The sequence below is a fragment of the Frieseomelitta varia genome, unplaced genomic scaffold, assembly GCF_011392965.1.
Source record: "Frieseomelitta varia isolate USP_RPSP 00005682 unplaced genomic scaffold, Fvar_1.2 scaffold_440, whole genome shotgun sequence".
Taxonomy (NCBI): domain Eukaryota; kingdom Metazoa; phylum Arthropoda; class Insecta; order Hymenoptera; family Apidae; genus Frieseomelitta; species Frieseomelitta varia.
The window spans coordinates 52,670-65,354 of NW_025110191.1; the positions used below are offsets into that span (position 1 = coordinate 52,670).

Here is a 12,685-nt window from a genome sequence, read left to right on the forward strand (position 1 = left end):
AGTAAAAGTATTTTAAGTATTTTAACAGTTGACGATTGTTAACGAATCTATTAAAACAGTATATTTATATTTAATAGTATATTTGTTAGCATATTTTAACAGTGAAAGTGTTTTGTTTATTATTTTAACAGTTAACGATTGTTAACGAATCTATTGAAACAATCTATTTATTAGCAAATTTAGCAGTAAATGTATTTTAAGTATTTTAACAATTAACGATTGTTAACGAATCTATTAGAACAGTATATTTATATTTAATAGTATATTTGCTAGCATATTTTAACAGTGAAAGTATTTCAATTATTTTAACAGTTAACGATTGTTAACGAATCTATTGAAACAGTATATTTGTTAGCAAATTTTAACAGTAAAAGTATTTTAAGTATTTTAACAGTTAACGATTGTTAGCGAATCTATTGAAACAATCTCTTTATTAGCAAATTTTGACAGTAAAAGTATTTTAAGTATTTTAACAGTTGACGATTGTTAACGAATCTATTAGAACAGTATATTTATATTTAATAGTATATTTGTTAGCATATTTTAACAGTGAAAGTATTTCAATTATTTTAACAGTCAACGATTGTTAACGATTCTATTGAAACAATATATTTGTTAACAAATTTTAACAGTAAAAGTATTTTAAGTATTTTAACAGTTGACGATTGTTAACGAATCTATTAAAACAGTATATTTATATTTAATAGTATATTTGTTAGCATATTTTAACAGTGAAAGTATTTCAATTATTTTAACAGTTAACGATTGTTAACGAATCTATTGAAACAATATATTTGTTAGCAAATTTTAACAGTAAAAGTATTTTAAATATTTTAACATTTAACGATTGTTAACGAATCTATTGAAACAGTATATTTATATTTAATAGTATATTTGTTAGCATATTTTAACAGTGAAAGTATTTCAATTATTTTAACAGTCAACGATTGTTAACGAATCTATTGAAACAATACATTTGTTAGCAAATTTTAACAGTAAAAGTATTTTAAGTATTTTAACAGTTCACGATTGTTAACGAGTCTATTAAAACAGTATACTTCATTTGTCAGCATATTTCAACAGTAAAAGCATACTGTTACATACTGTTTCCCAGTATAAATAATTTCCACCAAATGTGCGGGTCGAAGATCTTGGATCTCGGTAGGTCGGAAGCTTCAAAGCTTCCAGTGGATCTTTGCAATTCGAGGGCCGAGTACGCACTCAGTGTTTTTTTTTTTTTTTTTTTCTTTTTACACGTTCGCGAGAGAATGTTTCGAAGAATTCTCGCGAGAACAATAACAGGCAAGAAGTTTCAAAGGGTTTCGATCCCCGTCGCAGAGGTTTCAAAGAGTGAGGCACGGCCGCCGGGCGACTGCGTATGTATATTTTTGTTAACCGGTTCACTGAAGGTCGCCAAGGGAGGAAGCACGGAAGGCGCGAGGAAAAACAGGAAAGCGGGCGGACACTCGAATCGAAAACAGGGCACGAGGGCCGAGTAGACGGGGCCGTTGATTGACCATTTGCATAGACAAATAAGTTGGGCCGGTGTGCGACGAACCCGGTTTGCTGCCCGCTGTTTGCCCAGCAGTCGAATAATCGTTTTCAAAGCGGTTTCGAGCCTCCTCCTCGGGCCAAGTGTACGTGGGCAAACACGGGGGGCGCCCCGAGTGCCCTTCGAAAATTCGGTGACGCGCGGAATCGTTGGCTACAACGTGTCGATTTCCAGTTCGCCTGCCCGTTTCCGGTGTTTCGAAATGCGGTGGTCCAATCGTTCCGAGATCATTTTTTTCTCACTGCGCCTCAATTACAATTCGACGCCACTTCTACTACTTGGTTCTTTCTTGCCTCGGCGGAAGCAGTGGGCGAGAATGGGAAGAGAGAGGGGGAGAAAATATTGCTTCCCAATTTCCCTGGCGAAGAGAAACAGCCGACAAACAAACCGTGGACAAAAGTACGAAAAGCACGAAAAGCGGCAAATCCATGGTGGTGAATGAAAGAGCGAGAGAAAGAAGGGTGATGGGAGGGTGGGAGGGCGCGTTTTTTTCTTAATTTGGCGGCGTGCACGCGAACGGGGAATGAGCGCGAACGAAACGGAAAGAAGACAAACACCGGCCCGGGGCCGGATGATTAATTTCCCCGGAGCGCGAACGTACCGCGTATTTTATGCAAGCGTTTAAACTCTCCACACTCGTTGGCCAACTTAATTTCCACCGGATTCCATTATATGCTTTCCGTGGGGCCCCCCCCCGTCTTGATGGAAACGCGACCGTGGCCACTCGCGGGAGATCCTTCTTTCTTCATCATCCCCCTTTGTTCGTTCTACTCGATTACAAATGATTTATATATATATAAATAGATAGATATATATTTAATTGAAAAATATGGGTGAAAAATAATTTCATAAATATTAATTTTAGAAATTTTTTTACGTATATATAAGGAAACATTTACATATATATGTATTTAATTGAAAAATAATTTCATAAATATTAATTTTAGAAATTTTTATATATTTATATATTTAATTGAAAAATATGGATGGAATATAATTTCATAAATATTAATTTTAGAAATTTTTTTACGTATATATAAGGAAACATTTACATATATATATTTAATTGAAAAATAATTTCATAAATATTAATTTTAGAAATCTTATATATATATATGTATATATATATTTAATTGAGAAATATGGATGAATTTTAGAAATTTTTTATGTACATATAAGGAAGCATTTACATATATATATTTAATTGAAAAATAATTTCATAAATATTAATTTTAGAAATTTTTATATATTTATATATTTAATTGAAAAATATGGATGGAATATAATTTCATAAATATTAATTTTAGAAATTTTTTTACGTATATATAAGGAAACATTTACATATATATATTTAATTGAAAAGTAATTTCATAAATATTAATTTTAGAAATTTTATATATATATGTATATATATATTTAATTGAAAAATATGGATGAATTTTAGAAATTTTTTATGTACATATAAGGAAGCATTTACATATATATATTTAATTGAAAAATAATTTCATAAATATTAATTTTAGAAATTTTTTTATACATATATACAAGGAAACATTTACATATATATATTTAATTAAAAAATAATTTCATAAATGTTAATTTTAGAAATTTTATATATATATATATAGACATAAACATTTTTAAAATTAATATTTATAAAATTATTTTTCATCCATATTTTTCAATTAATTACTATTCTTTTAATTATATTTATTTCCATATATATATGTATGTATTGATTTTCAAAAACCTTGTGTCTAGAGAGAGCCAGATAATTTCAAAATAGCTAATCCCACAATCACTTCGTCTCCGTATCAAAAACCGAAATAGTAATTTTTAATTTGCTCGCTCAGTTTTACAATCAGTTCCTAAACTTGGAGGTACATCGCCTTATATCAATTTTATTCATTTTACTCTTATCGCCGTTATTGGGTAATAATAAAATAAAACGATTTGAAATTTCATCCTTCTGGGATCTGTTGCCCGCGAAATTTCACTCTTTCCTTACTCTGGCGTCGCTGCTACTAAATTTACAAGAAGCAGATTGCGAGGAGCATTGTTAAGCAAATGAACATTTCGCTACGTTGTTTGGGAACGCTACTGTTCGACTCGTCGTCCTCGATATATTGGGGAAAGTCGAAGTCGATCGGATTCAGAGTCAGATTTGCCGTCAATTCCTCCCAGAACGCCATCCTCTTTGGGAAAAGTTCGCTCTCCTCTGCTATGTCCGAAAGTTTGCCCGCCCCGAGTCGCAAGAACCTGTGAGACTTCTTGTAATCCGGCCACGGCGTCACTTTCCAAGCTTCTGGCACTCTGTTCCGTGAATTACGTTAATTGAAAACTACTATAAAATTCTCCACGGCGAAAGAAGAGAGGAATGTTATAAACGAATAACTGAATAACTTTTTTCACCCTTTGGTTGCAAAGCCGGCCCACATCTCGGTCATTATATTGATCATGGTCACGTCGTTCTCCGTATTGTGCAGCATGTAATCGTGATACTTTTTATTCAGTATCGGTAGCAGGTAGTTCAAATCGTCCCCGTGCGAGACTCCTGCACAAGTTCAATTGACTTTAACTTAGTCTGGAGGCAAGAAAACGAGCGAGGAAACTTGCGGAATTTTTGTGGAAATTTTAGGGTGGGCACAGAAATTTCTGAAATTCGGAGAATTCTAAAATTTAGAAATTTTTAGGATTCAGAAAATTCCAAAATTTAGAAGTGTTTAAGATTCAGAAAATTCTGAAGGTTAGAAATTTTCTAAGATTCAGAAGTTTCTAAAATTCAGAAATTTCTGAAATTTAGAAATTTTTTAAGATTCAGAAAATTCCAAAATTTAGAAATTTTTAAGATTCAAAACATTTTAAAAGTTAGAAAGTTTCTAAGATTCAGAAATTTCTAAGATACCGAAAGTTTCTAAAATTCAGAAATTCTTAAGATACCGAAAGTTTCTAAAATTCAGAAATTTCTAAAATTTAGAAATTTTTAAGATTCATAAAATTCTAAAAGTTAGAAATTGTTAAGATTCAAAACATTTCTAAGATTCGGAAATTTCTAAAATTTAGAAATTTCTAAGATACTGAAAATTTCTAAAATTCAGAAATTCCTAAGATACGAAAATTTCTAAAATTCAGAAATTTCTAAAATTTAGAAATATATATATATATATATATATTGAATTTTACAAATTTTAGAAATTTCCGAATCTTAGAAATTTCTGAATGTTAATTATATACATGTATCGAAGATTCTCACCGAAATGTTTTGGAATTCCTGAATCAAAAGTACTGGTAAAGGTGCCCTCGTACGAGAACAAGTAAAAGTAAGTAGATGAGTTCATCCTGTCCGATTGATACTTGAGCGTTTGATACGCTGGCCAGAAAACAAGAGCGTCGCCGATCATCTGTGAAATTTACTAGAGCTTGCAGGATGGATCCCAGTGAAGAATGTAATATTGACAACGCGCTCGTTAACGTTTAATCGTATAATTATATCGTACGATCATTTGGATAAATAATGACCTATCGTTCGTAGATGGAATAATTTACAACGAGTAATGGGCTGAATCATTTAATGGAATTACTCTGCTAAAGAAACTGTATGCCTGGTTCATTGATTTGTAAAATAATTAATGATGAATTTGAAACGTTGGACGTGCAGGATTTTCGATAATTTGAGAACGATAACAAAATCGGACGCAAGTTTAAAAATTTGGGATTTTGAAATTCCTGAATTTAAAAATTTCAATATATCCCGAAATTTTTGAAAATCCCAAGATTCCAATATCTCGAAGTGACAATATTTAAAACTTGCAAACTTTCAAAATTCTAAAATTCCAGAATTTCCAAACTCCAGAATTCCAAAAATCTCGAAATTCCAAAATGTCTCGAAATAATAACAATGGAACTTGTAAAATTTCAATTCAAAACTTACAAAATCCCAAAATTTCAAAATTCCAGAATTCCAAGATCCCCGAAATTCCAAAATGTCTCGAAATAATAATTAATAAATAATAATTTGTAAATTTTGAATTGAACTTATAAAATTTCAATTCAAAATTTACAAAATCCCAAAATTTCAAAATTTCAGAATTCCAAAGTTTCAGAAATCTCATGATTCCAATATTTCGAAATGACGGTATTCATAAATTTGCAAAATTTCGAAATTCCGGAGTTTCTAAACTCCAATTCCAAGACTGCCGAAATTCCAAAATGTCTCGAAGCAATAATTGAACTTATAAAATATTGATTCGAAACCTGCAAAATCCTCAAATTCCAAAATTCTAGAATCCCACAATTCCAAAATCCCATAATTTCTGGAATCTCGAAATTCCAAAATGTTTCGAAACAACAATTGAACTTGTAAAATTTCGATTCGAAACCTGCAAAATCCTCAAATTCCAAAATTCTAGAATTCCACAATTCCAAAATCCCATAATTCCTGGAATCTCGAAATTCCAAAACGTTTCGAAACAACAGTTGAACTTGTAAAATTTCGATTCGAAACCTGCAAAATCCCCAAATTCCAAAATTCTAGAATCCCACAATTCCAAAATCCCATAATCCCTGGAATCTCGAAATTCCAAAACGTTTCGAAACAACAGTTGAACTTGTAAAATTTCGATTCGAAACCTGCAAAATCCCCAAATTCCAAAATTCTAGAATCCCACAATTCCAAAATCCCATAATCCCTGGAATCTCGAAATTCCAAAACGTTTCGAAACAACAGTTGAACTTGTAAAATTTCGATTCGAAACCTGCAAAATCCCCAAATTCCAAAATTCTAGAATCCCACAATTCCAAAATCCCATAATCCCTGGAATCTCGAAATTCCAAAACGTTTCGAAACAACAGTTGAACTTGTAAAATTTCGATTCGAAACCTGCAAAATCCCCAAATTCCAAAATTCTAGAATCCCACAATTCCAAAATCCCATAATTCCTGGAATCTCGAAATTCCAAAATGTTTCGAAACAACAGTTGAACTTGTAAAATTTCGATTCGAAACCTGCAAAATCCCCAAATTCCAAAATTCTAGATTCTCAGAATTCCAGACATTCAAAGTATATTTTAAAGTTTGCATGATTAATCCATGAAAGATCCGCTTACCTCGGTAATATTTCTGTCCAGCGACCCTGTGAAAACGTTGCCGCCGAAGTAGAAGTCCCCGATGGCTCGCGTGAACCCGGTGACGTTGGAAATCAGCTGAGAATATTGCAGGACGTGGTGCAAATTCGTCTCGAAATTATTTAGCAGTTTGGCGGTTACGTTCGTCAGGATCGCTTGAAATCGAAACGGGCAACATTTTCAAAAATCAATTAAAACTTATAATTGAATTTCGCCACACGGTAATAACAGCGTCACGGGAGTAACCGGGGATAATTTTTTAAAAAACACCTCGCGAATTATTCTGCTCTTCAGTACCGAAGGAATCGCCGGGAAGGGATCTCCGATACTCTTCGTCGATAAAGTGGGACGCACGCTGACCAAGGGGGAGGAGAAAGATTCGAAATTTAAAAATTCAAAAATTCGAGAAATCACCAACTGGTTCAAAGTTCGATAAAACTGCGAGGGAAAATCGTACAGCAAGTTTCAAGGGCTCGTTGCAAAGGAGAGATTTCAATCTTCAGGATCACGATGGATCTGATTGTGAAGAAAATTTTTCGACGTTTTTAGGGACGTTTGAATTTTGGACAAATGTCTAAACGTTTTAGACAAATTTGTTCTTTTCCACTCAAGAAAAAAAAAAAAAAAAAGAAGAAAGGAAAAGAAAAACTTTTACTTTTACAAGACTTGTAGTAAAAGCTTTAAGTTTTGAAACGAGACCGAGAGAATTTTTTTTTTTCTTTAAGCGTCGACAATGTTTCGTTGCTACTTCCCTTTGCAGAATTTGCTCAGACTTGCCTATCGATTTGTACAGTCCTTCGTCGTGCACGACTCCCATGATAAATGGAATGTCCCTAAACAGACGATGCTCCATTATTGTTAGGGGATGAACGGTCACTATAGCGTCGTCTGACTCTTTCTCGATGGTCGGCGCGAAGACGCAGCAACGATTGCTCCGCCAGTCCTTCTGTTTCTAAAACGAAGAAACATCTTTGAGAAGAAACAAAGAAAATCTCAACCGACGAACAATTTGGAAATGAAGAAAAAAAAAAAGAAAAAATTCAGAAAGAACTTGTCTTACAGGGTAGTTCATCACTTTTCTGAATCTCTCGATGTCTTTCACTTCTCTCAAGCAGTGCATCATCGCCTTCTCGTGTTCCTCGTCTAACTCTTCTTGTTCCCCCTCCTCTTCCTCCTCGTTCGTCACGTTTGTTCGCGTGGTCGTGACATTTTTTTCGTCGTTTCGAGGAAGACAGTCGAACGACCTGGCCGTCGCCAAGGCAATCTTCCTCGTTCGAGTTCTCGAGTTGACGGCCATAGGGCAGAGAGCAGTTGCACTCTGGATGATGTACCTGTTGATTGAAATATTATAAATATTCCCCCTTCTCTTATAATATCCAAATTTCAATTCTCTTTTAAATCAGCCCGATGGATAAAACCGGAACAGATGTTTCACGTGTGACGTACCTGTGAAACAAGCCTTCGGTTTTCTTCGTGAGAGCCAGCATATGCACCAGGCTGGCAGCCTCGCCGTGGCCCCATAGAGTTACGGAGTTCGGATCGCCACCGAACGAGCCGATATTTCCTTGAATCCATCGCAGAGCCATGACGATGTCTTTGAGACCGTAGTTGCCTGGACTGGCTTCCGTGCCTGTGCCGAAGAATCCTGCAATTGCCATTTTCACGAAATGTCCTTCGAACGTTCTAACATTCCCAATTTCTCGACAGGGGTTTATATCTTAACCTTGACACCGCAATTACCGGTGTTTAATATCAGTTTTGAAATGACCAGGTTTCTAAAAATTTTTTTCTTTTCTTTTTAGGAAATTTTACGGACACGAGGCAGTGGATTTCTTGGGGGATTTTAAATAATTTTCTTTTGCGAAGCACGTGTAATTTATCGTGTCTCTCTGTCTTTCTATTTTGGTGGAAATTTTATGCTTCTTCAGTTGGAATGGCGTTAATAAAAATGACGTTAATAATTATTCTTATATTATAATTATAATTATAATAATATTATAATTATAGCTTTTATATTACAATATATATTATAATAATTACAATAATTATTTTTATATTACAACTATAATTATAATAATTATCTGTATATTATAACTATAATTATAATAATAATAATAATTGTCTTTATATTATAACTATAATTATAACAATTATCTTTATATTATAACTATAATTATATAAATTTTTATATTATAACTATAATATTATAATGATACTATAATAATATAATTATAATTTTTATACTGTAATATATATTATAATAATTGCAATAATTATTTTTATATTATAACTATAATTATAACAATTATCTTTATATTATATATCTTTAGATCTTTATATTATATCTTTATTATAACTATAATTATACTAATAATAATTATTTTTATATTATAACTATAATATTATAATAATATTATAATAATATCATATTTATACTTTTTATATTATAATATATATTATAATAATTACTATAATTAATATAATTATTTTTATATTATAACTATAATTATAATAGTTATTTTTATTTTATAACTATAATTATAATAGTTATTTTTATGTTATAACTATAATTATAATAGTTATTTTTATATTATAACTATAATATTATAATAACATTATAATTATAATTTTTATATTATAATATATATTATTATAATTATAATAATTATTTTTATATCATAACTATAATTATAATAATTATTTTTATATTATAACTATAATTATAATAATTATCTTTGTATTATAACTATAATTATAATAATTATAACAATTATCTTTATATTATGACTATAATTATAATAATTATCTTTGTATTATAACTATAATTATAATAATTATCTTTATATTGCAATTATAATAATTAAGGACTATAGTTGTTAATTACTACAATTATTAATGATTATAATAATTAATTTCCTCGACTGCTGAACAACTTACGAGGGATTTAGTTATTACCAAAAATATTCAAGCGATACTGGACAACGACCAGGATCACGTCCTGATCCATCATGTAATCTGTCGGGAGATGACGATAATCAGTGCGAGTCCATCCGCTGTGCACGTACACGAGAACCGGAAGCAGCGCGCAGCTCTCCCCGTGTTTCTCTGAAATCTATTATTTTCACGCGTTTTCCTCGCGTAAGTGAAGTTCTTCCAGGCAATGACGTAAAAAGTGTTTTTTTTTTTTTTTTAATTGAAAAGGAAAAAACAAGCGGGCCTTGGATCGTTTAAATTTCATTAGATCGAGAGTGGCGACCTTGCCAGCCAATCGAGATCGCATTTTTCCACGTTATTCCAGCCGGAACGTTTCTCAGAAAGTTTATATTCAAGTTGTTAACACTTTGTGCGAACAATTTATACGGAGTTATTGACGTAATTGATAAGGAAACTTGTTGAATTTTATGGAGGAAAAAAATGGAAAATGATTGGATGAAGTTTCCCTGTTGGGAAAATATTCAAAATGTAACACGAAATTCTAGAGACACGATATCAACGAAACTGTTTCCTTCCCTTTTCAAGGATAATCGCGATTCGTGGCTGAAATAACGGTGAAAAAGATCTCTTGGCTGGAAAATATCATTTCAGATAAGAAACTATTGTGGTATTATTAGTTCTAAGTATTTAGAATTTTCTTTCTTAAAAAAAAAAAAAAAAAAAGGGGGGGGGGAAAAAAAAAAAAAAAAAAAAAAAAAAAAAGGAAGAAGAAGAAGAAGAAGTTTACCACAGGTACGTTGATGTTCAGATAGAGACAGTCCTCTTGTCCAACGACGTTCATGTTATCGTCCAACTGAACGCACACGGGCATAACTTTCATCGCGGCAAATGCTCTGGTAAAGTATTTGCACCACGGCTTTGGATTCTAGAATTCAGAGGTCTGATTATTGCGGGGATATGCGAAATTTTATTAAAACTCTCAAAATTCTAACACTCTCGAGATTCTAAAATTGTCAGAATGCTAAAACTCTTAAAATTCGAAAATTTCACAACGTCCAAAATTCTAAAAATTCTAAAATTCTCAAGATGTTGAAATTCTTAAAATTCTAAAACTCTTGAAATTTAAAAATGTTCAAAATTCTAAAAATCGATATGCAAAAATTCTAAAACTCAAGATTCATAAAGTTCTCAACATTCTAAAACTCTCAAAATTCTACAATTTTAAAACTCTCAAAATGCTGAAACTCTCATGATTCTAAAATTTTCAAATTCTAAAACTTGAAATGCTAAAATTTTAGAACTCTCACAATTCTCAATTTGTAAAAATTTTAAAACTCAAAATTCTAATATTTTAAAATTTTGAAACGCTCGAAATTCTAAAATTCTCAAACTGCTAAAACCCTCGAAGTTCTGAAACTCTCAAAAGTCTAAATTTCTCGAATTGCTAAAACTCTCAAAATTCTAAAATTCTAAAATTCTAAAGTTCTAAAGTTCTAAAATTCTAAAATTCTAAAGTTCTAAAGTTCTAAAATTCTAAAATTCTAAAATTTTAAAATTCTTAGAATGCTAAACTCCCAAAATTCTAAGATTCTGCGATTCTAAGATTCTAAAATTCTAAAATTCTAAAATTTTTTAATTCTTAAAATGCTAAATTCCCAAAATTCGATAATTCTCACGTTATTGCAAGAGCTGAAAATTCGACGTGGGAACATGGCGGAATTGACTCACCCTGAACCTAAGATCGCCGACGGGCGGTTCAGCGTAAGGGATGCCGAAGTAGTGCGCGACGAGTCTTTGCCTACCGTAATCGGAGTTCCTCAGGAATCCGTGGACACGTCCAAATCTCGTCGTCACTTTCGCCGTGTACGCACGCGAGTCGCTCGCGAGAGACACGAGCAGCACCGTGAAAACGCCGAGCCAGCGTTTGGAAATACATCTTCGCGCACGCAGCATCTTCGAAAAGCTTTTCGCACGAGCACGCGCGAACGAATGAGCGCGATTCGCGTGCTCCACTGCGAGTGGCTCGTGACGAGTATGCAGAATGTATATAGATACGTATATACACCCACATGTATAATGTATACATATAGATAGTTGCGTGTGAAATATGTATATATACAATATACATATAATACATGTAATATACATATATTATGTTTCATTGTTATATTGTATATTGTATCGTGAGTATGCTGTATTATATAATGAAATGTGTTACATGTAACAGAAAAATGATATATTATATTATATTGTATGTTACATGTTATATTATATTGTATACTGTATGTTATATTGTATATTTCATTATCATATTGTATATTATATCACAAGTATGCTATATTATATAATGAAACATGTTACATGTAATACAAAAGTGATATATTATATTATATTGTATGTTATATGTTACATTATATTGTATACTGTATGGTATATTGTATATTTCATTATCATATTGTACATTATATTGCAAGTATGCTATATTATATAATGAAACATGTTACATGTAACTCAAAAGTGATATATTATATTATATTGTACATTTCGTTATTTTATTGTATATTATATAGCGAGCATGCTGCATTATGTAATGAAATATGTTACATATAATACAAAAGTGATATATTATATTGTATATTATATTATACTATATTGTATATTGTATATTTCATTATTATTATATTCATTGTATATTGTATATTTCATTATTATTATATTCATTGTATATTATATCACGAGTATGCATATCATATAATAAAATATGTTACATATAATACAAAAGTGATATATTTTATTGTATATTGTATTATATTGTATATTGTACAATATTATATTGTATATTGTATATTATATTATATTATATTATATCGTATTTTTTATTATTATATTCATTGTATATTACATCACGAGTATGCATATTATATAAAGAAATATGTTACATATAATACAAAAGTGACATAAACGCAAATATATTACATAAAAGTGACATATTTCATTATTATATTGTATATTACATCGTCGTATTATATTTTACATTATTCAATGAAATATATTACATATATAACACAAAAGTAAT

The 12,685-nt window shown here is 31.1% G+C and overlaps 1 protein-coding gene across 4 annotated transcripts; it reads right to left on the minus strand.

Moving 5' to 3' along the window:
- Positions 1 to 3,229: 3,229 nt before the first annotated feature.
- Positions 3,230 to 11,620, minus strand: LOC122532172 (esterase FE4-like). Of its 4 annotated transcripts, none has more exons than XM_043660714.1 (10): positions 11,338 to 11,620; positions 10,397 to 10,534; positions 9,631 to 9,787; positions 8,129 to 8,320; positions 7,736 to 8,013; positions 7,453 to 7,621; positions 6,658 to 6,830; positions 4,806 to 4,953; positions 3,965 to 4,106; positions 3,230 to 3,865 (listed from the first exon to the last, which is right to left on the minus strand). In XM_043660714.1, exons 1-10 carry the CDS (start codon positions 11,560 to 11,562, stop codon positions 3,583 to 3,585), a joined length of 1,905 nt encoding a protein of 634 aa, XP_043516649.1. In that variant the 5' UTR covers positions 11,563 to 11,620; the 3' UTR covers positions 3,230 to 3,582. The 4 variants fall into 4 exon arrangements, with proteins under 4 accessions (XP_043516649.1, XP_043516646.1, XP_043516647.1 ...); XM_043660711.1 differs by having other exon boundaries at positions 7,453 to 7,627; XM_043660712.1 differs by having other exon boundaries at positions 7,453 to 7,627; positions 7,736 to 8,006; positions 8,122 to 8,320.
- Positions 11,621 to 12,685: the final 1,065 nt, after the last annotated feature.